This window comes from Camelina sativa, chromosome 17, assembly GCF_030686135.1.
Source record: "Camelina sativa cultivar CO46 ecotype springtype chromosome 17, ASM3068613v1".
Taxonomy (NCBI): Eukaryota; Viridiplantae; Streptophyta; class Magnoliopsida; order Brassicales; family Brassicaceae; genus Camelina; species Camelina sativa.
Window position 1 is genome coordinate 18,643,274 of NC_141896.1, and position 27,994 is coordinate 18,671,267.

Below are 27,994 nucleotides of genomic sequence, written 5' to 3' on the forward strand. Positions count from 1 at the left end.
ATTGGAAGACACGTGACGGGAGAAAGAGAATGGGAGGTGTACAAAGTGTTGATCAACGAAGAAGACAGCTTACATGTCCCAATAAGCAAGATAGAGTAACAAAGGTGGAATATTTAATGGGTTGAGGGTAATTAATAAATAATAAAATTTCATCAGACTTCAGGATCATCAACTAACCTCAGACTCTATATTATGATGCAATGAGTATGTAGAAGATGATATGTGGTTATATCGTTATATATCCTATATGTTGATAAATTGAGATATTGTAACTATATAAAAGAACAAAAGTTGTAAATGAGTGTGTGAGTGGTTTGATAGAAAGAAGAACTAGAGAGAAAGAGAGAGAGAGAGATAAGAGGAGAAGAAGAGAAGAGTCGTGGTCGTTGGGAGTAGAGTAAAATAGAGAGAGAGAAAAGAGGAGAAGAAGAGAAGAGTCGTGGTGGTATTTTTATTGGCTGTCAACAATAACAAACAAAATACAGTACAAGTCGTCACAATGGCAACGTGAAGAAGACGACGAAGACGACACCAGTGAGGGAGAGAAGAGAAGCGAGTGAAACTCTCTGAATATGGACGCGTTTCCGACGGAGAACCAAGTGATCGGTGGCTACGACGAAGCCTTTCCGACGACGGGAGACACAAAGACAACGATGAAGTCGATTTGTGCCAGATTTGCCGATCGCCGGAGCTACCGAGACAACCTCTTGAGGTTCTCCATCAAGTATGTTCACCAACAATGTCTCCTTCTCTGACTCAATCGCCGTGGATACAAGCAATGCGAGGTTCTCAAACTTTGTTTTCTTACTTTAGGTTTCAGTGTTCAATAACGTTTAATCGATTTCGAACCATAAAAACAAAGCAAAACAGAACCAAAAAAATTATAAAAACCTTCAACATAATCAACAGATCAAGAGAGGGAAAATCGAGTTTAGAAAGACAGAGAAGAAAGACAACGTTTAAAGCGAAAGAAAGACAACGTTTCGTATCACCGATCCAACACAAGCAAAGAAAAGACCAATATTTAAAAAAATTTAAAAACCTTCAAGAACTTCACGGCATGCTCCCTGTTCCTGTAGCCTCTGCCCACATATTAGCAGCTATTGTGTCTCTCCAATTATTAGCATAATCTTTTTGCTGAGATTGGAGAGTTCCCGTATCTCCATTTTCCTCATTACTGTTTTCTTCGTGACCAATACTGGTTTCTTCATCATTGTATTCTTCGGGAGGAAACTCATCGGACCGACATTCTTTACGGAGAAAGTTATGTAATCCAGCACAAGCTATTACGAGTTCTGCTTGTACCTTAAAAGGAAAAGGCGGTGCTGATTTGAAAATTAGAAAACGAGATTTGAAGATACCAAAAATTCTCTCGATCACATTTCTCAAAGATGCATGACGCAAGTTGAATAACTCATTTTGATTACTAGGATCACAACCTTGACCTCTAAAATCTTGTAGATGGTACCTTGTACCCCTGAATGGAGCTAAAAAATTGCGTCGATTTGCAAATCCACAATCAACTAGATAATATTTTCCTGTAAATCATATATGAATAGTAATTGTTATAAAGACGAAAGAGAAGTAACAATGTTTTGTGTAATGCATATGTATATACCTTCGGGAACAGGTAGCTTGCTCTTACTTCTCGCTACAGCATCACTTAATACTTTTGAATCGTGAGCTGTACCTTCCCATCCACTAAGGACATATATGAATTCTAGATCAAAGTTACAAGCAGCAAGAACATTTTGTGATGTATATCCTTTCTGATTTCGATAGCTTGATGCATCATTAGTAGGCACCATTGCATGAATGTGTGTACCGTCGATAGCGCCAACGCAATCCTGTAAAAATCATGATAACAAGAGTTCAACGTTCATTTATTTGTTTTATCAATTATATGCGAAAGAGATAATAATTGTAATGCAGCTAATGAGTCCTCGCATAATTTTCTCTTTCGTCTTTGATAGTGTTGCTCTGATTTTTCTAATAGACTTTTCCACTATGTAACTTTGTTTGCACGTTTTTGGCTTCCACAAAGCCAATAAAATAATTCACTACTAATTTGACCAATGAAGAAATAATGAGATACTAGCAAAGATTAGAAAAACAACCATATTTAATAATCAAGTAAGGACAAAGAAAGACAACACTCACATCTATCCAAACGTTCATGAGAAGCACAACACGTACCCAAGCAAAACTAGTCCTAATAGTTTATAATTATTGAAACATATCTTGAATTCGTAGTAAACATACCTTGAAGTAAGGATAATAGCGAGTGCTTTCTCTTATTTTTGCAGGAACCGTGAGTCCAGGTTTGGCCATCCAACTTGGTGCAATCATATTTAATGCATCTAAAACCTTGTGAAAATTTGTACTTGCAGCAAACTTTGATCTCATAAATCTGCTCATTGTATACTTATATCTTGAGCTTTGACCAATGGTGAGCAAAAATGTAGCCACCATTTCTTCAAGACAAGTCTGTCGGGTATCTCTTAAAGACGTTTTTTCTCTAATAATATCACATAACTTCAAAAATACTTCAGGGTACATACGGTATACCTCTCGAAAGATTTTATGATCTTCCTTAAGAAGTTTCTCGAGGTAAATGTAGCCAATTCTCGTGATAGGCTTACGTATCGGACGCTCGATACGTTTGTTCATACAGTAAGCTATTGTCGTATATTTCAGTAGTAATACCAAAATGTCTATTTCTGATTCGTCATCTTCATGATGAGATTCATCCTCTCTCACAATCGTGTGATCCATGATAAACAGTCCCTAAAAAAATTATTTATTAATCAGTTAGATGATAAAAAAAAAAAAAAAAATTGACGTGTTTATGTTTGTTAAACGTAAGTTATAGGCCACAATGCATCAAACATATAAACACAAAAGAGAATATCTGGGAATAAAAATAAAATTCAAATCCAACTAGCAAAAAATTGTCTCACCAAACAAGAGATAAAAAAATATAAAAGAAAACTCAAAAGCAATAATCATATAGAGCCAACATTGCTCTGAACCCAACCAAAACGTTCTTCTACCGACATGTCTATGAAAACATCTTTCATTCCAAGTGAGTGAATCAAGGTAACTGCTTTGTAGCGAATCTGATTTTCTAAGTTAGGAATTTCCTTCATTGCTTCCCAGACATTGTTTTTTTTTTTCACAGCTTCTTTTTCCTCAGCTTCCCGTCTTAGATTTTCTTCTCTTTTCTCAGCTTCTCTTTGTTGTCGTTCTTCCCTTTGTTGTATGAAATTAAGGATCTTATTACTAACTATGATCATAGGATCCTCCTCATCAGTTTTCAGCTTATCCACATTGCTAGTAGCTAAGGTTCTAGGCCTCTTCTTTGAAGGAAGTTTATTCATCCGTCCTTTTGGATTTGTGCCTTGAAAGGGTGGTGACAGATCACATTCTCTTGATGCTGATGGATCTTGAGATGAATGTTCAAAATCCTCATCAATGATTATGCTATCAGTCACTCTTTGACTCTCCCCAATAAAGCTTGGAGCATCCGTGGTATCACCCATTCCAATTGCGGAACCACCGGTAGCTAAGCCACATCCAAATATGAGTTGAAGATCCTCAAATCTTTCATTTGACTCATATCGTAAATGTTTATGTCTAGGATGTTTCTGTAGATAAAAAAAATATATAGATATATCACTCATACAATATGTACATTTAAATAATGTTGTATGCTTAATCATATATAATCAAATACATACCTTGAAGTACTCTTCCCACACTTCATCCGAAGCGGTGAACCTTTTCATTTCAGGATCCCATCCAAATCCAGAACTGAAACGTTGAAGGTCTAAATAATTGTTGTACAGGCCTCTCAAGTATTTCCATCTACTTAGGTACTGACTGTGATTTTTTTGGCATCCAAGTCTTTCATTAAGAACTGGTAAAATTTTTTACTCCACAATTAGCTTGCTAAAGTTACCACTATTATCACGCCAGTTTCGGTGAACTCCATCAACAAGTAGCTCTACTAGCACTTTTGTCTCTTCTGGTCCCCATTGACTATATGGACCCTTTTCCTTACTCTTTTGGGAATCTCCCATTAGCTAAGCATATATTTATAAACAATGTTAAGAAAAATGTTGATAATCACTAGATTATCACACTCGGTCAAAGAAACAAAGAATCAAACACCCAAACATAAAAAGATATAATAAACGATGCAATATGAGAAACCAACGATGAATACAAAACCAAAGATGCAATATGTTACCAATTAATATAACCAAACGATATAATAATCAACAGGAAGATGAGAAAACCTAGCTATACCTGTAGCTTTGGAGATCGGGTATGTTTTCTTTTTGATAAAGCCAAAACCAACGAACGAGTATGTCAAAAGGTGTTGAAAGATATATGATTTTGGCAAAAGATGAGATAAGTAAGAGAATATTCTATAATATTGTTTGAGAAAGTTTGCAAGATTTGATGAGAGTTTTTACAAGATTAGGAAAAACAAATCACAAGATTTTATAAAAACTTTGTAAACAATCTGTTAGAATCATTTATTTTAGACTTTCTATTTTTCAATGATTTTTAAAATCAGCAAGATTTTAAAAAACATAAAGTCATTAAAATTCTCTTAAAATCCCAAACCAATAACCCCCTAAAGTTTTAGATTTCGAAATTTAATTTTGTGGAATATATATATATATATATATTCTAAACCAAATTATTTGATTAGAACAATATCTCTATATACTTATTTAAGCAATGTTCATAGAATTTTAACCAGTTTTGATGTGGCATATTACGAAAATATCATTGCATTTAGATTAATTTTTTTTTTTTTTTTTTTTTTTTGTCAACCATTGAGCCACAACTGGCCGGCCCATTAGCCAAACTCCTACATTCGCAGGAGCCAGGACTCGATCCCGGGTGTGATGGTGACTTCTACAAATGGACTTACCTTCTGCCACTGCACTAAGGTCACTTCACTCATTTAGATTAATTTAAGAACTAACAAAAAGAAACTGATATTGGTTTATAAATAATATTTTTGAAATTATTTAACATATTCGGTTTATTGTTTCTGAAATTTTAGAAAACAATAATAAACAATTTAATTCATAAAAAAAAATTTATATACAATATTTTTTATATAAACAATACTAAGTGTATTAATCAAACAATCCAATATTTGCATGATACCAAAGATTACCAATCCGATAACTCTTTCCGATTATCGTCCAATTGGATAATGTAATGTTTTATACAAAATTATCTTCAAATGCGTTTAAAAAAACATTTGAACTCCATTGTTTCGGATTCTCAAGTGGCCTACATTCCTAGCCGACTAATCACAGACAACATGCTCATTGCACATGCAGTTTTGCATGCCTTAAAAACTAGAAAATTCGTCTCACAAACATATATGGCCGTGAAAACATATGTAAGCAAGCCGTACGACCTCATATAATGGAATTTCTTAGAAACCACTATGCGATTATTTGGCTTCTTCGACAAATAAATTCGTTGGATCATGGCCACAGTGAGCACTGTCAATTGTTCTGTCCTTATAAACGGGTCTTCATATTGTTCAGTACAGCCAAAGTGTAGTATCCGACAAGGTGACCCACTTTCTCCATATCTCTTCATATTGTGTGTTGATATCTTGAGCCACTTAATACGCATGAACACGGCCTCTGGTGATATATGGGGAGTTCAAATTGGAAATAGCGTTCCACCCATCACTCATTTACAGTTCGCAGACGATTCTTTATTTTTTTGCCAAGCTAACAGACAAAATTGCATTGCATTGGAAGAGGTTTTTGAGGTTTATGAGTACTACTCTGTTCAAAAAGTAAATACTTTAAAATAAACAATCACTTTCGGCTCAAGAGTTTTTGGTTCAAAACAAAAAGGCTTAAAAAAGATTTTAGACATTCCAAATATTGGTGGCGGAGGTAAATATCTGGAACTCCCAGAACAATTTAGTGGCAAAAAAAGGGAGATGTTCGAGAACAAATAGCTGCAATGCAAAATACCTTACACAAGCAAGCAAAGAAATCATGATTAAATCTGTTGTCCTGGCTATGCCAATTGATTTAATGTCCTATTTCAAACTGCCTCAAGGAATAATTTCGGAGATTAAGTCTCTTCTAATGCAATTCTGGTGGGAAAAGAGTGAAAATAACCGAGGGATATCATGAATAGCTTGGAAAAAATTACAACTATCAAAAGGAGAAGGAGGACTAGGCTTTTGTAATATTTCAAAATTCAGTGACGCATTACTTGCGAAACAAGCTTGGCGGATAATTCGGTCTCCTAATTCCCTTTTGGCAAGACTACTGAAAGCAAGATATTTTCCTGATGACACTTTCTTAATGCTATACCAAAACGTAATCAGTCCTACGGTTGGTCTTCAACTTTAACAGGTCTAGAAATTATCAAAAAAGGGTCTAGATACCAAGTTGGAGATGGTCAGACCATTCATCCTACAAATGATAATGTCACCCCTACCAACCCTCCTAGACCTATCAGTTTTCATACTCCGCCTCATGAAACAAACTTAAACAACTTCATCTCTCATCGTGGACCTCATCATTTTTGGAATGACTCTATGTTAGACACTATTGATGCAGATGATCATGATTTCCTTAAAAGAATCTATCTCCCAAGACAATTGACTTCATATAAGCTTGTTTGGCATTATCACAATTCTGGGGAATACACGATGCGCTCGGGCTATTGGTTTACTACACATGATCTCACTTCTACACAAGCTCCATCACCCCTCATGGTTCTGTAATCATGAAAAATGCCGTCTGGAAATTACCTATACTTCCAAATATCAAACATTTCCTTTGGCGGGTTCTATCAAAGACTTTAGCGACAATGACATTGTCGAATACTCGTGGAATGAATCTTAATCCAATGTGTCAAATATGTGGTCTGTCATATGAAACCATAAATCATTGTCTTTTTACATGTCTCTCCTCAGCTTTAGCGTGACAATTGTCAGATATCCCTATACCTTTATCTCAACTAGCATAAAAAAACTTGGAAAGCAATCTATCCCATTTATTAAATCTCCAGCAGGGAAAGAAACTTCTATCTTTTTGGCTCCCATAACAGATTTGGCGTGAAAGAAATAGTTTAGTTTTCAATAAAATACATGTTCTCCCTTCCAAGGTGTTTTCACAAGCTCAGTCAAATGTAAAAGAATGGTTGGACGCTCACATTCATTCTCTCTTAAATAGTTCAGAAACAGATGTACAGACAACCAATACCACTTCTTGGACACGACCTCTTCTATCATTCATTAAATGCAATTATGATGCAAGTTTTGATCCTTTATCAAACAAAACAATGGGTGGCTGGGTTATTCTAGATCATGAAAGAACAACAAAGGCATGGGGTTCCGCTCGTTTACAAGCTACAAGTTCATCATTGGAAGCAGAAGCTTTGGCTCTCCTATCGTTGCAACAAACTTGGATTCGAGGTTTCACAAAGACACACTTCAAAGACGACAATCAAGTTTTGATATATAACATAAATAGGGTTCTTACTGATGACTCTATTCAAGGAATTTTGTCAGACATACATTTTTGGGCTTCGAAGTTCATATCTATATGTTTTACTTATGTCAAAAGAAATTGTAATAGTGTTGCTCACAATTTAGCAAAGTTTGGTTGTATTAATTCATCTTTCTATTGTGGTACTTTTAATTCGCCTATTTGGCTTGCGAACAATTTGTATATTGATTTCCTTAATTAATAAAATTTAAATTCGACGAAAAAATAGAAAACAATACTAAGTGTATAAGGTTAACTATTCATATTAAAATCTACATCTACGAAGAAAATAAAATCTATTTTTTTACCTCATTCCTTTTTTTTTTTGGTTCTACACATATTACCTAGATTCAACATGCACCACAATGTTTGCAAATCCGAGTGTAATTTAACTATATAAAAAGAGTTTTTTAACCTATAAAAAAACTTTGACAATATATATACATAATATAATTGTAAATTTAGTACATAAATTTAATATATACTAACTTTTTATATCAATAACTACAATGGTGTTAATATTAACACCAATCACGATTGTAAATTTGATATATTAAGATCTCTAAACACGATCACATCAATTTGTAATACCGGATCATGAGTATATACTAGTTTCTTTTAAAATTTACTAAATTTGTAATAAACGAATTTTGATATTATATCCAAACCAAAATAGTGGTTCCGACTACGGGTAAAAATCAGAGTATAAAGTTAAGTAAATTAAATATATAAAATTATAAAATATATAGAAGAAATATTTGTTTTTACTACTATTTTGTAATTAACAAATCTACATTTACGTAAATATATCCCTGCTCTGTAATAGCGTGGGTCACTATCTAGTATATAGAATATACTAGAATTTGTACCCGCACATGCGTGACATTTTAATTTAAAATATTTTCTATCAATATAAATTATTTAGCTTAAATATAATCATTCAAACTTTTGAGTGTAAATCTATACAAACACTAAACTTACTTTACTAAGTGATATACAACACATATATTATTGAAAATAATGTTTCTTTGTTATTGTTTAGTAAAATAACAATATCATAGCCGACATTTGTTATGTGTGCTTTGTGGTTTGGTCATTGTGGCTTGTTTGTGATTGTTGTTTGTGCTTAGAGATCTTATTGCTTGTGTGTATAGTCCAATAGATGAGAGACTTGTCTCACTAAGTATTTTTGGTAATACTTATGTCTTTCTTTTGTGTTGCGGCACAGGTAAAGACAAAGTGTGAACGTGGAATCAGGACAATGAAAAGAAGGATGTCCTAGTAACTCGATTGTTTGTGGTTTGGCTTCTGTTAAGTTGCTAGAGTTTAGTTATAGAATATTGTTATGATGCTGATTGTTTGCTTCTTGACATTGTTGGTTTTGAATTGTTAGACTCTTGTTGATTTGGTTATTTATTAGAGTTATATATTGAATTATTGGTGTTGTTTATGTTATCCGTTGTTGTTGAATTTTGCTACGGTGTTAGTGAGTATGAGATCACTAGTTAATTGTCATGTTAAAAAGCAGAAAAAATAATAGGATAGGTTGTTTCATTTGCTAAAATCCCCTGTTATTAAAACTAAGATTTTAAAATCTGTTTCCAAATCCCATGTTATTGAAACTGAACTTTATGTTATATCACTCAAAATCACTCACAATTATATGTTACTAGGATCGGACCCGCGCTACAGCGCGGAGGAATATTTGAATATATATATATTTTTTATTATAGTACTATATGAATCATATATTTATGTAATGAGTTTGAATAGAATAATAGAAGAAAAAAAGTGAGTAAACTGGAAATATAATAAGCGCGAACGAATATTTAATTTAATCATTTTTTGTAGTAGAAGTATATTTATGTAAAATATAATAAAATATTTCATCTGTAAAAATTACTAACTCACAATTTTTGTTATGACAAACCAACCCGCAAAGGATTGCCTTTGTTAAAATATCAATTTTAACCCGCTCTATCATGTGATTGTGAGTTTTGCAAGTAAGTCAATGTACTTTTTAAAAGAAAAGTGATATGAAAGTGAGTAATATTTGATCATTGTTTGTAGTTAAAGTAGGAAATACCTAATATAATCTTACATTTATAATAAAAACTTTTCATTTTACAAAAGAAAATTTTTAAATTCAAAGAAATTAAAAAATGTATTTTAGAATAACATATGGAAGGTTTCTACTTTAAAAAATTAGATATTTTAAAATATAAGATTTCATCGTAATCTGCATTATAATTTGCTAAAATATTGAATGAAATTGTGTACATCTCGCATAAGATGAGTTCCATAGATTTACAAATAATGAAATATTTGAATTAGATACTTTCCATATCACAAAATAATGAAATATTCAAATTATATATATATATATATGTATTAATGATGTATATTTAAAATAATATTTACATTAACGGACTAAATTCAGAAATATTTTTTTTATCTCTCAAAACCTTTTTTTGAAAGAAATAACAATCGCAACTAACATATATTTTAAACTTTAATATAAAATAAAGAGTTAAAATATTAATAATACTTAAAATTTTATAGAGTGTAATTTTAATAATATTTTAAACTTTTTACAAAGTTTATAATAAACTTTTAAAAGTTTTGATATTTATAATATGTTTAAATTTTAATAATTTAAATATTATAATATTTTAAAACTTTTTAAAAGCTTAGAAATTTTAAAAAGTTTCAATATTAATAATAATAATAATAAAAAGTTTCTCATAAGAAAAACAATCTACCCTTTTTTGTGGTTAAGAAAATACAATTTACTGTGTTTGTAAATTAGTTTATTAATTATCTTTTAATAAACCAATCAAATAATTACATCCACTCCGAAATATTTGTGATCAAGAATTCCCAAAACTGAAAATAACCACAAAACAACTAAAAGAAACTTTGTGATCCTTACTATTTATAAATTATAATTAAAAGCAACATAAACTCTCACATATATATATATATATATTGATATACCTTTAGAACGTATTATAAATAATTATTATATCTAACCATATTATTTTATTTTGAGCTAATTTATCTATTTATTTTCCTCGAAAATATTATTTTATTTTTGACTTATATCGACGCTTACAATCTTATATGTAACATGTTTTTTAAAAGGCATTAAAGTGTGTTTTACAATATTAAAATTTTAAAAACAAAGAAACGTAATGCAATGTAGATGAACTAGACATAAAATAATAAGAATAAAAAAGTCAACTAATTTTGTAATATTGTTTTATTATATGATATAGAAATATACTATGAACTATATTTGTGTTTGTCCCAAATTGTATTTTGGTAATTTTTGTATTCGTTCCATCCCGTTTCCAATCGGGAATAATTTTTTTGTCAAATATCGGAAATGTCATATATCGAGAATCTTCACTATTGGGAATGCATTCTCTATACAACTAGAATTCAGGTATAAGACGAAACATGAATTACATCCACTCCAAATATTTGTATCAAACATGTTTTAATTATTTTATATTTTTTTACATATACTCTTACGTCTTTTTAAAAAAAGTTATAATATAAATGCTATATCAAGTCATTATTTTTGGGTACTCGGTGTACTAATCGGTTTTCAAATTTGTAACCCGCACTGACCCGAAGCCGATAGTACCCGAACTAAACCGAACTCATATATTGAAAAATACTTACTAGGTTCTATTTTTCTAAACCCGTTTAACCAAACTTGATCGGGTAATATCCTAACCTGAACGGGTTACGTGAAGATCCAACCCTACTAAAAATAGGTTTGCAAAAATGATCTATATATATATTATATATTGCGAATTTAATTACTAATTTAGTTTTTGAAATTAACCCACACGTACGTGCGGGTCCAAACCTAGTATACAATATATGGTACACCCACAACCAACGAGAGTATTTTGTTAAGTAGAATATCAAAATAATTTATTTTTGAAAAAGAACAAATATTACATAGTTATAATAAATTCACGATACAGTATATCTTTTCCATAGAGTGGAAGTATATGTACAAAAATTGAAGAAATAAAAATAAAATGTAATTATGCTTAAACGACAATAATAATATTAGGGATCAGAAGATTAATACCAGTATAATAGTAATTTTTACGGTAGTATCATCCTTTTTTTTTTTTGTCAAAGCGGTAGTATCTGCCAATCCCACACTTTATGGAGCGGCTTTCTATTTTTTAACTCAAAATAAATACCATCTTTTTTTGCTCTCCATATATAGGTCCCTCCCTGAGGCACACCCTTTTCATATTCATACACGTCAAATTTACGTCCTCTCTTCCAATCAGGCCCTTGTCTTACAGTACACCAAAAAAGTGTCGTCTTCCAAAAATTATCTCTTACAGGAAAAGGATATAGTTGTCCAGGCCGCTTATACGCTCCTTTTATGTCGGAACTTCCGGATTTACAATGCACATAGACGGTTACGTCCAGATCGTTCCAGACCTGGAGATGGTTTGTTTGGCCGCCGGATACATTACCAATGATGCATTGGCCATAAACAATTAGAAAAGCTAATAGATATTTCATGCTTCTTTTCAGATGTTTAGATTTTATTTTTCTTGTGTTAAATTGCTTTTGTACTTGCAATATTTATATATACATCTGTATATTGCTAATTTTAGATTTACAATTTTTTATTAATCTAAGGCTATCTTGTTTTACCAAAAAGTTATTATAACAAAAAATAGCAAATCACTGGACACAAAAATTTCATTGACTAATCTAAGGCTATCTTGTTTTACCAAAAAATTATAACCAAATAAATTTCTGTGGTCCCCTGATGGGATCAAATCTGAACCACAAATATATTTTTGTAGGAGACGGCATAAGAATCACACAATATAGGTCTTGATCGGAACAACAGATAATAGAGCATTAGCATTATGCAACATAAACGGTAAGTTGCATAAGCTTAATGCACTTATTAATATAACACATTTAATTGACTGGTGGAGAAGTGAGTGATTAGATATTATATTTATATTTAATGTATTATATTAACAATATATATAATTTAAATGTGTTTCATTAAAAAAAATATCACTCATTGCTAGATAATATGTTTAATATATTTCACATTTAATAAATATTATGATTATATATATATATATATATTTTTTGTAATTAAATATTATATATATAATGTGACACATTAATTAAAAAATAATTAATACATATTATTTTTTCTTAATAAGACATTATATCTTTATTAACATTTTAATTTCAATAATGTTTTAAAATATACTCCCTCCGTTTCAAAATATAAGATGTTTTAACTAAAACACGCAGAATAAAAAGTTTTTACTTTTAACAAGTTCAACCAATCAGAAACAATACTGCATAACATAAAATACTAAACTAATTTAAAAGTTGCATAGAAACTTGAAAACATCCTATATTATGAAACAAAATTTTTTTCTAAACATCTTATATTTTGAAACGGAGGGAGTTTACAACATAACAAATTTATCTAAAATATAATAATAATATAAATTATAAACGTTATATTTACATTTATATTTTTAATTTTAATTTTCTGTATTAAATAAATTATTATATTATTTTAAATAATAACATTAGTAAGTTACTGATAAATGTATCTTATAATAGATAAATTTATGTTTTTTTGAAATCATAAATTTTTTTATATTTTTTTTACAAAATAAATGAATTATATATAATTATTTAAGATATATTAACATTTTAGAGGTAAATGTTTAACAAATGCTTCAGGTGAGTTTTTTTAAAAATAGCATATGAAAAAACATTGCAGCTTCTAAGTGCTTCCTTATACCGGAAATAGTACTAACGCCAGAAAAAAAAGTTATCAACTAATACTAGGTTTTATTAAATTTTTATAATTTATAATTTAATATTTCAATTATATTATTAGGTACTTTGGTGTTATATATATATATATATATAACAATGTTATTTTTTTTACGGTTTTTATTGAGTATTAAAGTTATGTGATTAAACTTTTGTTTGTCCTAGATTTAACTCGTAAAACATATATAATTTAGTAAAATAAATTATTGTTGTGATTGAGTGCAACTAAACAATTAGAAGTATCAAATGATATTAATATTTCTATTTAACTAATCATAGATCAGACCAATTTCAATTCTAGCCCGTTTAAAAATTTGATCGGTGAGCTCTTAAAATAACTATTATTTTGTATTGTTGTGCTTTAAATAGTTATATGAATATATGAGACAGAGAAATACTTTGAAAATCGGTTGTATCAATTAAATTTGAGAGATTATAGCATTTATAAAGATACTGTTGAAGATTTTATTGGTTAAAACTTTAATGGTTAGAGTTGCTTTTGGAAAACGCGAAATGTATAGATGTTTTTAAGATTTTATGGCAACAAACGTAACAAATATTGGTCAATTTAAGAAGTTTTAGTAATTGAGTTTCTGTGCAATGTTATTTTTGGAAATTTTTGAAGGGTTAATGTTGTAAATAAAATTTTAAATAAGCAAAACTAAAAAAGCATAACACAAAATATATTTCTAAAATGTTAATATAGATATGGCATGTAGTAGAACAATCTCCTGGAAGCCAAGTAAGTAACCAAACAAATCAGGTATTTTTTTGTTTATGTAATTATTATTATTTTTTTTATCTTATTGCATTTAGATTTAATTATCTAACATCCCATATTCCTCCTATTAATCGTAAGCACAATTATAAAACAAACATTAGTTTTGTAAGTATGTACAAAGGTATGCCAATGCAGTTAAGACAAAGTAATGGTTTTTTGCCAAGGGTAAAATGATCTTTTAATAGTCACCCTGAAACGATTGCATCTGGATTCCAATACTCGCAATGGACACACGGCAACAAAACTCATCGGAAACTTATAATTTCGACGAGACAATTAATCGGTGTCATCACCTTCTTATAAAACCTTCCACAAATACATGTTAGATCCATCTAGCCCTTAATCTGTAGCTACCAACCACATCCATACGAATGTACATTAATTAGCAAGCACCTGAACTATTCACAAACTCAAAATCCTCCTCCAACGGACCACTTCGTGATCCACCGAACAAGCCGCTTAATTCCACCTCCTGGAACAAGTTTCACCTTAACATGTATACCAAACTCCAGCTCATCTAGTTACTGAGTCGCAAAACCAATCACCCCTAACGATCAAGTAACAATAGTGGTGGACTGAAATACTTTATTCCATCCAGCCACGGAATCACTTCTCCGGTGAACCCACCGATTCACCGTCATAGCTCTAACCCTGCATTCTTGAGCTCTAACTTGGTTACCCAACTACCATGACCTTGCTCCATAAGCCATGAAAGCTCTTACAAAAGTTTCAGCTCTAACCGAGCTCGTTGGCTCACCAAACAATACAAATTGCCACAAATCAAGACATGAAACCTCCACATCTAACACTCAAAGAAAACAGAAACTAACCGTTCAAATCGTAATTCTACCGTTGGATATGGAGCCCATACTATCAAGAAGAGTCTCTCCACCAAATTTCGTCTCGATCAGACTAGTTTTGGACCGTCAAAAAACGCCTAGAAAGAACCATCTCAGAGCAATTTCTAGGGTTCATACTTCATATTTCACAGTTTCCAGCAATTACTTGGCCAGGAAGTAGCCCACGTAACTCCTCCAAGTTAACTCCTAATGAACCTCTGTCAGCTTCTATGGAATCTTCACTTGGTGCTAAACTGTCTGGTATCTTTATCATACCATATTGACGTCAACTCCAGCATTGACAGACCTCCAAAGTTGGCCCTCCACACAGTCGTTGTCACTACTTTACCTTTCACTTCCTTTAATTATTTAATTCATCTTCACAATGTCACGATTATGGTTTAAGATAACCAACCCCCAGCCTTTGTTTAATTAAGAATAAAACACACACTTTAATAATCCTAAACTCACAATTACGCTAACATTTTTCCAACACAACATATCGACTCACGTGGTCGGTGGTTCACATAATATAGCTCGGTTTAATGGGCTTCCATAAACCAAGGATTTCCGGTCTAGAATGGTTAAATCTCCCGGTTCAATAAACACCACAACAACAACACGAGAATTAAGGAGTAGCCGAACGATATCTTCTCGACAACACCGGTTACACACGACGGCACAAAGCTGTACACAACGAGGATCGATCTCCCTCTTCCTCACCCGCCAACTCCACCTCGGCCTTCTCTCCTCAAACGACCCACAAGTCGGACAACATCAACACACGCAACAACGTGATAGAAACGACCGCTATGAGCACAAAAATAATTGGTTCTTAGTTTAGGCTGGTTTAGTTTGGTTCCATAAACAAGACTCAATTAAACCCTATGAGCACAAAAATAATTGTGCTTGGTTTAATAACAACACTTTCTAAACCAACCGGACTAATCATATTACACCATGATTTAGCTAAATCAACTGGATCATGAAATCGATTCCACTCCAATTTCTAACATACAACCAAATCTTCCATTTTTTTTGGGACACGGACATTACACATCCAGTCGAATAAATGCTCGGATCCATTCCCGGGTCGGATCTTATTGACTTTTATGTTATAATCTCAGTTTCCCATTCAAGTGTTTTTTGAGCAAAAATCCCAGCCGTTCATTTACATACATTTTACTAAACCGAAAAACTTTTTCTTTTGCCTCTGCTCTGAAGTCTGGATCTTCGTCTCTCCTAATTCGTTTTGATTTTAGGAGATGCACCAGACTTTTAAAAGGAGTCGGATCATTCCCATACCTCGGAAGTCAAAACTATTTCTTTGTGTTTCCTCTCTCTCTCTGGATTTCTCTCAAACCACTTTCAATTTTTATTCGTCTCTCAGATTTTGAAAACTCTCGATGCATTGAACGACTACAGATATAAAAATCTAAAGAACAGTTTTGAAGAAGTTGGCTAGAATTGATTTGTTAGCGACAACAAGGTAATTCGATTTTGACCTAAACCCAAATTGTTCTCAATCTGCTCTATGTATTACTCTGATTTTTTATATTTGGGGGTTTTAAACTTTATTTTTCATGGTTTTCAGGCGTAGAAATTAATGAATTCTTCGTTTCTGCCTGTTGTTGGAATCAACAATTGAAACAGATATCCAATTCATGAGTTTTTTTCATGGGATATATAAATTCATATATTAGAAATGTGGCCTAACTAATCCCAAAAGCTAGCTCAAGGGAGAAGGATTGTCAATTCATTTATATATTGTCCAAAGATCTCTATCTCATCTGATATTGAACTTTGGACTCTTATAGCCCCTCTCGAGGTGTGGGTGAGAAAGAGTCCAACACAGAAACTGTCTGAACCCAACATCTCAGAAATATCACAACAAGACTTATATGAGCTACATAAGTGAGAAACCATCGTTTTTGTGAAAAATTGCTTGTTGGACCTAACTATGGACAATGATACCATATAAGGAATGTGACCTAAATAAACCCAATAGCTAGCTTAAGGAAAAAGGATTACCACATCCTTTATATATTGCCCAAAAAGTTCTATATCCCATCCGATGTGGGACTTTGGACTCTAATATCATACTATAGTGGCAGAGGACTTCTCATGCCTTCCCCAAGACTTTCCCCTGCAGCCGCCATCAATTTGTGGTTCCTAGCTAGATTGCAAGAGATAATATAAAATTATTAAAGATTATGTTTATGAAGAAGATTCATTGTGAAATTGACTTTCTTAAGGAAATAGAGAATTTTAGAAATGTTTACATGTATGATACGTAGTTTTTGACAATGGAAGGTGAAGATGATTTGCTTTGAATATGATACAGATAAATATTAACAAGTTCTTGATGTTAAAAAAGTTAAGGTTAATTTCGTTTATTTAAGCCAATTGTTTTTACATATATTCTACCACTTAAACAACAAGCGTTGAGTTTTACCTAACTTAAGTGATTTTTTTTTTTTTTTTTGTCTCTATAGGATTAGAGAGGCAAAGATGGTATGAGTAGAAAAGAGAAATGAAAAGTGATCAATTTGAAGAAGAATAACCACCAGATCGAATCCGAAAATGAGTCCAACCTTAGCCTAACTGCACTTTTGTAAATCTCTCTCTCTCTCTCTTCTAGGTCAGTCCCTTTGACTATTCATCTTTCATTTTCTACGGCGATTTTAGAATATCAATTAAAAGTCGAAATGCATAGAGGGAAATGATCATCAACCAGCATAAGTTCAATTCGTATTGTCCATATATACGGCTTTATTCTACCACAATAGCCCATGGAACTGTGGTAAATGATTAAACCACAATAGCATATTGTCGACTTCTGTTTTTGCATAAACTAGATTTTAACTCGAGCTATCCGCGGGACAAATTTTTAAAAAATAATAACATTTTGATTTTTATTTGATTTTTATATTTAGTTTGTTTTGTTTAGTTAAATAATAATTTTGTTTGGATTATCAATTATTAGAACAATAATAGGGGAAATAAATACATAAATATGTAATTTATAAGCTATTGTCGGATTATGTCACAATTACCAACGATTTAATTTTTTTTGCAAAATTTTAGTTAAATTACCCTAATTTAATAATATTCTTATATTAGTGGTATTGACCAAATAATTAAATGAAGATTTAACCCATGTTTCAAAACCGAATTAATAATATTTTATATTTATACTAATGTTAATTCAAACCGTCATGTTAATAACATGTCCCGCCATATAACAACAAACTGTCATATTAATGGTTTAACCCGTGTTTCAAAACCGTCATATTAGTGGTTTTGGTTGTGGGTGTTGTGTTTCGTTTGTGAAGTTGATATTTACGATCCGTAGCAATAAAAGAGAGATTTTAGTGTTTTCTTATTTGAGTTGATAACATTACCGCAGAATAATATTCAGTTTCTTAACGCGATATATACTATATTAAATGTATTTCTTGATGCTAAAGTTAAATATACCCAATTTATTGAGTTTCTAAAGTTGGGTTCTCGTTTTTATGAACTTTATTTACATTATAATAATTATTACGATTGTAATCATTTGTTACTCAAATTTGGTTGTGTCATTTAAATTTAAGAGATCATACAGTCTCTAAAGATCAATTAAAATAGGTTTGGAGATTTTTATGAGATTAAAAAATTAATGCGTAGAGTTGTTTTTAGAAAAATCGAAATGTATAGATGTTGTCAAGCTGTTTATGGCAATAAACGTATCAAATTAGGTCGATTTAAATAGTTTCATTAATTGAGTTTCTAAGAAATGTTATTTTAGGAAAATCGTTCGGGGTTAATGTTGTAAATAAAACAAATTAAATAAGCAAAACTTAAAGGGCGTAAACCAAAATGTACTTCAAAAATGTTAATATAGATGATTAAACCAACTCTCATGAAGCTAAAAATGGCATAACTTTTTTATAATGGAAAGACATTAGCTCATTCATATTGTTCATACATCGATTAAGCACTCTCTTATGGTGTTACCTCTTTGCCAAAATCCCTTTTTATTTGCAGTGATTTGTGGATTGATGTATCTTTTGGACTGATTGATGTGTCTGTATTATAGGATTTTAACCATAATTTTTACATTTGTTTTGAGTCTTTTATTGAGTCAAAGTTTTCTTTTAAAGTCTTTTTAGTGTTTTGTGAGTCTGTACAGATCTTAGGTCACGTTGGAAGGTAACTGAGCGTTTTGGGGATGAAAACATGCATTTGTACTAGCTAATTTGGTGAAGACTGGTCAGTTTAGCAAGCAGATGGAGCGGATGCAGAAGAAGCACCCAGGATCGACCGATCCCATCCCCGACTCAAGTTTTCCTTTTTCGTTTTAAACCGACTTTTAGGATTTTATTTTGATATTTAAGTTAGAGGCTCGGCCTCCAGAGACATAAAATTTATTTTCTGAGACTATTTTGTATTAAGAGCTAGGGGGGAGAAGATCTCTAATCCTTCTTGACACTTTGGAGAAGATCTCTAAACCCTATTTTCTATTCTTTTGCAATTCAATTATGCTCTCTTCATCATTGATTTGTTGTTTCTGTTTCTCCATGTCTGAGTAGTTTCTCAATTGGGTGAGGGTTTCAGAAGAGTTTCTATGATTAATTGATGCTAGGTTTGTTAGATTAGGGATTGATCTTATTGTTCTTCATCTATTATTGTTCTTAATGCTTAAGCTAGATTGATCACCTAGATTAAGATCTTAGGTTTAATTCATCGGGGCACCAAAAGTGTTGTTGAGTTGCTGGAAAAGAACATAAGTGAGCAAGGTGATCCTTAGCCAATGAGAGTTGAAGTTAAGGCATTTTTTGAACAAATCAAACTTGAACTTGTTAATGCTTGCTTAGTTTGCTAGATTCAAACGAGAGTTTAGGATCTAGCTAATTCATTGCTTAGATAGTTAACGCTGCGAGAGTAGGCGAGCTTTACAACTGTGATTTGAGTTCGAGAACGGTGTTTAATGCATCCCTATCTAATCATCTAAATTCGTGAGCATATTTCCCTAATGATTCCCTACGCCCAATGCCTTTTTAATTCATTGATTTAAAACACTCTTTTATTTACTGCTTTGTTAGTGACTTTCAAACACAAACCCTTCTTTGTCTTAGCTATATTTAATCTTTATAATTTCTTAGTGTGATAGTTTGGTCTCTGTGGATTCGATCCTGAAGTGTTACGACGATACCCCTAGATCGTGGTTGAGTACACATTAGGTTATTAATTGACATTTGATCACTGATGAACTAACCACAAATGACTATATTACAATTGAAAAAAAAAAGAGGAGAGATTCACTATTGTTTTTTCAATCAATCAGAAGTTGTTGGCTTTGCTGCGCATGTGAAGCAACTAGGTCTTGAGATGATAAATATGCAGAGTGAACTTCACAGGGAAGAATATTTGGTTTCCAATTTTTCAGGATAGGTTTAATATAATAACAAAAACAATTTGCAACAGTTCATAGGCTCCAATGATAGTGACACGTTTGAAGCAAAGAACAATGAATGGGCAAGATTAGTCAAAATTTCAGAAAATTATCTACTCAAGTATATGAAATGTTTTATGTGCTCAGTTTTTTATGAGTTTGAATTGTTTTTGTTGTTTCGGCTCTTAAACCATTTTTTATTATGTTGTATAGTTTTTTAAAGTTTTTTGTTGTCTAAGCTGCAGTGTTTTGATAAATAATTTGCAGATTTTTATTGTCTAAGTTGTAGGTTTGGTTTGTCTAAGCTATAAACTGCAGATTTTAGTGAATTAATTTGCATAATTTGGTTGTCTAAGTTACAGGTTTTTATCTAAATTATGAGCTCAAGTATATGAACACATATGACTACTCTAGATGCTAAATTATGTGAATCTCTATTGAGAGTTAAGGGCTATGTTTGCTAAGCCGAGTATAAGCAACTTCATGGGAGGGTGAGAGGTTGATTTTGTTAGAATATTGAGAGGAAGAAGAAAAAAACAGAGTAAGAGACCTTTTGTCTCTTCTCTTTGAAGAAGACAAGATCGAAAACTGAAATATTTATTTACATGAAACTTGTTACATACATCAACGACAAAACTGACACTAGATCATAATGAGTTGTGTCTCTTTGTCATTGTGACTCTCAAGTGATGGTCTGCCTCTTCTCCCGTATGAGAGTGGTGAAGAGGTTGATTTTTGTATTCCTGGACCAAATGTCAGCACAGCTTTTATCAACTAATTTACGAGGAACTTAACACATATAGTTAATGACAAATGCACCAAAACTTTTATAATGATGTTTTAGGGACGTGTGAACCCTTGTGATTTCACTGGCATTGTGAAGAGTCAGCAACATGTTACATGTGTACATAAAGAGTAGGCATTTCCATTTCACATGCTGTAAATTTGACTTGAGCTCGAGTTTTGTATTCCATTTCTTTAATTCTGAATTTGATTCACGGGAGATGTGGTGAGTAACCATGACTAAAAATTATGTTCTAAAACAAATTTTTTAGTTTTGTCTTTTGTTAGACACCTGAACAGTTGCACAAAGAGAGCATGCATTTCAGAAAATCTCAACCCCACAAGGTAAAAAAAAATAGTGTTGGATTGATGTTAAAACTTATGTATAATAATGTGTATAACTGTTAGTATCAGGTACTCCAGCTGGAATCAGAAAGGCCTTCTGCTCTAACAAAGCCTTCTTTCTATTCTCCATGCAACATGTGTGACCATAAATACTCGCAACAATTATAATTACACAGACTGCAACGATTAAGAGAGAGAATGGCGTAATCAAACTTGGTTAAAGCTAGCCACAATGTACAGTTAATATCTGCCAACGTTTAAGCCGTCAAACTCTTAAGAGTTTACTACCAGTAGAAAACATGACATTGAGTTCAAGCTTACAGGTATAGAGTAATTTCGAAAGGTGAAAAGCATTATGAGAGTGATTTGGATTTTATATTACAGGAAATTGTATCTAAATGAAAAGGAAGATAAGAGCGATGAATAAGTTTTCGCAGGACTTCACTTTGTAATATAATCAAAGGTTTTGCACTTATAATTGGTTTTGTAATTTAAAGAGAATGTATTTTAATTGTGGACATGATTTTTATTTATTTGAAATTGTATTATTCTTTTGTGGGTGTTTTAACTGGGTTTTAAAACTATATCCAAACTATTATTCAGGATAGCTAAAGTAGCTCCTTATGACACAATTGTAGATTGCTTTAGTTTGAATCGGTTTAAATTTTCAGTTTTCAAAAACTCCTTACTACTGTATATTTTAAAATAAATTTAACACCATGTGTTAAAAAAAATTAGCACGGTCATTATAAACATTTTGAAGTATGAAGTGAATAATAATAGTATACAGCTTGGCCAAAAAATTCCTAACAATATTTTATGTTTGCAAACTCATTATGTATTAGTAGGGTTTTGATTTTTTATTGATTATTCTAAAACTATATTGTAGTATTTATTTAAAAATAGAAATAATTTTAGCTCATGATGTTAAAAACAACTTTAGCTTCTGATTTCATAAAAGAAAAACTCAGAACATTATATAATATTTATACTGTTTTCTAAATATATATTTACATTCATAATGATTACACTAGGTAAACAACCCGCACATAGTGAGGATAAATCAATTCAAATAAAATTATTATGAGTAAAATTATTATTTGAGATCTAAGATTCGTTTGTATAAAACAAAATATGTCAACTAATTTTTTATTATTATTCAAATTGTGACTATTTTGTGTAAAAATACATTTCACCCGTGAAATATTTAAATGTAGAAAAGAATTTTAACGTGGTGGAGAAATTTGTATGGACTTTATTTTAATAAAATATGAATAATTATCAATTTTAAAAAATAATTTGTTGTTTTTTAAAGAATAGTAATATAGTTTCAAAATAAATGGCTACAAATAGTTTTAACTTATGTAATAAATTTTGATTTAAATCTATAGTGGCATAGATATAATTAGTATAATTAATGAGGTTTATTTGGTAAAATGTGCTTCGTGCTCTCTGGCGACGACACATCAGCATTTTTTCAAGAATGCTTCTCTATTAATATATATGGGATGTATTAATTTGACCTTGGTAAACTCAAAACTTAATTATCGTTTCAAAAAAATAAAATGTACTACAATAATGTAGAATGGATATTCGACTTATATAAACATTAAAAAGCGGATATTTACAAGGTCAAGTAATGAATCCAATAACGGATTGGATAATGGGATGAGTATTAGAAAAATAAATACTCGATACTCGATTTTTACCCGCAGGTAATAGAATTATAATACTCTTTATCCGAACCTAAGATTACGAATACCTTTTTTCGAGATGGGACGAATACGGATAACGAGTATTAGTGTCTATCTTTATACAACTAAAAATTATAACAATCCATTTAAGAACATTAAGGGTATGAATGGTGGTAGCGGTCAAGGTGGACAAATCCGTCAGTGGTTTGATCCAACCTAAAAATTGAAAAATAGGACGGAAAACAAACCACCGCTGCCCAACTTTATTTGTACATGGTTAATAACCTTTAAATTCATGAATGGTTGACAACAAATCACTGCTGGCCAACTCTATTTTGACATTGAAATTCATGAATGTTAGGATTATTCATGGTTGATAACCCAACAATCATGATTTTCACTGAAGTTATATATAGATAGGAGAATGTGGCTCTCTTTACTTGTTATGATCTTCTTATTAAAATGTTTTACATTAGAAGTGTAAATGATTTTACAGTTATACATACTTTACACCAAAAATATAATTATTTAATCTATTGTTTACCTTGTTAAATTTGTTTGAAAAAATAAGAGAGTAAGAGAGTTGTTTAGATGATTATGTATAAGGAAATGATTTATTTAGAGATTTGTTAAGATGTGCACCGATTTGTAAGAAAATAACGTATATACATTTATAATGTTACAAATTATAACTTTAAGTTGTGGTATTTATTGAAATAGTAAGAATTTATTATTTAAATCTTATAAATATAAATATTAGCAAATGTGCTTCCGTTGTAATAAGTAGGCGATTTCTGAAACAACCCTTTCCATTTTTTTTTAAATATATCATAATCTCTATTGTTTTCATGTCCACTAACAACCTAGCATTAATCAACAACAACGGATAACCAAGCAATACCATTAAACCAATAAAGAATCCAATAATGAACAAACCAATAAACCAACAAAGTCAATAATCAATTCCAACATCCAACAATGTTCTATCGACTCCACTCTAGCAACCTAACAATAGCTAGACCATAATCAATCAAGCCTCTAGAATATTCTCCTCCTCATCGTCTTGATTCCACGATAACACTTTGCCTTTACCTGAACCACAAACACAAATTAAGATGCATGAGTATTATCATAAATACTTAGTGAGACAATCCTCCCATCTTCTGGGCTATACACACAAGCAACTGAGATTCCAATGTTAAGCAACACAAACAACACAACAAACTAGAGAAACAAGTGTCAGACAAGTGGGTGTCGACCGACACTGCCTCTCAGTGTCGATCGACACACCTCCTTGGTGTTGACTGATACCCACCTTGTGGTGACCCTCACTAAGGGTAAAAACCCAAAATAATATTTTGAAGAAAAAGACCCGGAAATAACTCAGAAAGAAGGAGAAGAGAAAAATAAGAGGAACGATTGAAAGAAGTCCAAAGAATCAGTAGGTCGGAGAATGGTCGATGGTCAAAAGTTAGAAGAAGAAGAATAGCCAAGTCAAAACCAAATGAGCCAAGGTTTCGATCGAAACCTGCATTTCCACGTGAAATTATGGACGCGGGACGGATATGGTACGAATGGGACATACACGGGATGGTAATGGTAAGGATGCGAGACGTACGCAGAACAAAGATGGTACAGACAGAATAGACGCGGGACGTACATGGTACGGACGCAGGATGGACATGGTACGTATGCAGGACGTACGCCGGACAGACTAAAGAAGAAATAGACTTAGAGAAAAATCAAAGATTCTTCTTTGGAATCGTCAATTCCAAATATTTATATAGAGAGAAAGAAATGAGACACTTGGGAGAAGAAGTTTGCCATTTGTAATGAGAGATACCATTTGTTGAAGCAAAAACACCACTTGTCACAAGATTCGCCACTTGTTGAATATGCGCGACACTTGTGCAGTGAGTGCAATGCACGCACGCCATGCATCACATGCAGCGCTAAGTGTCTGGCGATTGAAACGCATGCGCGCCATGCAGCGCATACAGCGCCAAGTGTTAACAAATTCTCGCCATTTGTCCAACGATTCCAAGGGAAAGAAGGAGGCATGCACGGCTATAAATATGAGCCTTCCAGCCTTCTTTTTCGTCATTCTCTGCTCAAAGAAACACAAAAATTCTCTAAGTGTTCGTTTCCTCTAAGAAGAAGAGGTCGGAGCTCTGGACGTTGAAGGGACGCTGTCTGGAGGCTAAAGAACGCTGTCTGATCCGCGGTGTTGTGAATTCCAACCAAATCAATCCTCTGCTGAATCACTGTGAGTCTGTGGTAGTTTGCTTGGGGTGCTGCATGAACTCTAGGGTTCATGTACATACTTATTGCTTGCTGCATTTAGACCAGGATTCATGAGAATCAGTTTAAGATGTTGCATGATTAAATTGGTAGGATTCATGCTAGATTCATGTTGAACACATAGAATTTATGCTAGGATCACCATGCATGTTGAGAATTGAAGAGATATGACCTCATGTTTACATGATGAAATTATGTTTACTTGATGCATTTTTAGCAATTTGGCTTGCTTAAAAACCGGACCATGGACTTGCATGCATGATTAAATTGATAGATTTTTAACTGCAATATTTTCTTGCATAAAAATCGGATAGGATGGTTGCATGCATATAGAACAATCTAAGTTGCTTTAATTTTTATTCTTGTTGCTTGTTGATTGTTGATTGAATTCTTGCTTGTTTTGGTTGATTTCTTGCTTGAATTGCTTGTGGTTTATAGTACTAAATTCTTAGCGTTTGTACTAACCCTTTGAATTTGAGTACTTATTTTACCTAGCCTCTTGAATTAATTTTTCATGGGTCCTAGCTATAATAGAGTGGTCGATCTTCTGTTCCAAGTGTAGAAATGATGTCTCGTCAAATTTCTCCTTATGGATACTTGCACTAAGGGACAACTTGGCGTCTAGCTCGATACTAGACCGACCGCTGCATAACGATGTGGCTTTCGTGATGGCTCATGCTGGTTACCTTTGTGGTTTCAGCATGAGAAGTTGTATGGAACAAAACAGATTATCGAGGACCCATAGGTGAAAGAGTCTAGTGTAACGTCCCGAACCGTCCTAAGGCTGGAAATACCCAAAACGGCCCTGAGACATCACTAGGAAACGATCACCAACGACCCAGCCTAGGTTCTAAACCCTTTTATGGCCCAGACCGGCTCATCGGTGAGGTTTCCACCACTTTAGACACCACTTAGTTTATACCTTTGTGATGCCCAAGTGTTGCACAGTCTCGGACAATGATCTATGAGCCGTTACTCGTATTCGAATATTAAACCGATACTTTATTAAATAAAATATTTCACAAGACTTAACAAAATATTTATAGCGTTTATGGCCAGGCATATTGCCAAAAAAATTATACAGATTTTGCTTATAAAATATAACATACTTTTTCTTTACACAAAGGCACAAAATCTACTTTTTGAGCTCCTATCGTCCAACACGCCCTCTAACACCCTCTACTGGTTGCCTGCAGGACAAACACTATCATAAGTAATCTAAGATTACTTAGTGAGTTTCAGGGGTCCCTGCAGAAGATTAGATTCCCATCCCAACCCCAAATCACAAGGAATCAATCATGCAACACACAACAAGCAATCACACACAACAATCAATCAAGCAAAGAATGCATGCAAAAGCTAAAAAGCAACAAAATGCAAGCAATCTACAACATGCAAACTTGAATAAAAAGAGATATTTTAAAACAAGTTTACTAGGGCCCAGATGTACTGCCTCTCGCCAAACACCCATTTTTGCCGCATTGCATCCTCCCTAGACATGCAATCGAACTTTCACATAAACTACACCGTCGTGTAGAGCTCCGGCCATGGTAGCTAACCAAGTCTCTCCGAGCATTCGACATGCAACACAACACCCTTGTTTGCTGCATGTCGTAACCAACTGGGCGAAGGTCAGATACATCTCTGTCTTAGTGTGCTTATGGCCGCTGGACCCCCCTGTCACTCGCCACACACTAAGACCTTCCATATCCTTATCGGTACTTGTGTTCATAAGCCTTATAGAACTTATAACACCCCAAGTTCTCACCAAAAGTGGGTATTCAAGTTTATAAGCCTTAAAGAACTTATAAAACACTAAATACCACCACTTAACCTCACATGCAATAGATCGTCAATGCAGATCCGCAATCATGCATAAGATCTACCATGGAGTACATTTCACATTGAGCAACCAACTCAAGTGCATGCAAAACTCAAGAAATTCATCCAAGACAATCAAGCAGAAATGCAACTATATACACATGCAAACTGACACTAGATTGATTCGTCACTCCAATCTAGTTCAGATCTATGCTCCCTGAATGTGCATGCAAAACTCAAGAAATTTACCCAAGAAAATCAAGCAGAAATGCAACTATATGCACATCCAAACTGACACTAGATTGATTTGCCACTCCAATCTAGTTCAGATCTATGCTCCCTGAAACTCACTGATTTTCGACGAACCCAAGAGAATCCGCTGAATCTCCCACTAGCTTCGATCTTCACTTCACAGATGCAACCACTGATCGGCGAAAATTCCTCACAACAATTCTCCAGAGCTTCGCTCTCTTCTCTTCTCTCCCACTCTCGCCAGCCCTTGGCACTCCTCTCTTATCTCTTCTCCAAATGAGATATAATGAGGCTATTTATAGAGTCTTGAATGAAGT

At 32.6% G+C, this 27,994-nt stretch overlaps 2 protein-coding genes, 1 long non-coding RNA gene and 1 pseudogene across 3 annotated transcripts in view; all 4 read right to left on the bottom strand.

Annotated features, from left to right (window-relative positions):
* The window catches only part of LOC104757167 (non-classical arabinogalactan protein 31), a 63,677-nt gene that overhangs the window by 14,499 nt on the left and 21,184 nt on the right, over window positions 1–27,994 (bottom strand). The gene's annotated exons all lie outside the window — the stretch shown is intronic.
* LOC104759475 (uncharacterized protein At2g29880 pseudogene) lies at window positions 3,006–4,082 on the bottom strand (annotated as a pseudogene).
* Window positions 11,478–12,272, bottom strand: LOC104757170 (S-protein homolog 21-like). The gene has a single exon (XM_010479896.2). It carries the CDS (start codon window positions 12,117–12,119, stop codon window positions 11,715–11,717), a length of 405 nt encoding a protein of 134 aa, XP_010478198.1. The 5' UTR covers window positions 12,120–12,272; the 3' UTR covers window positions 11,478–11,714.
* LOC147923998 (uncharacterized) lies at window positions 24,095–27,946 on the bottom strand. The gene is made up of 2 exons (XR_015586359.1): window positions 27,777–27,946; window positions 24,095–24,395 (listed from the first exon to the last, which is right to left on the bottom strand). It is a non-coding gene; the product is annotated as an uncharacterized LOC147923998 (long non-coding RNA).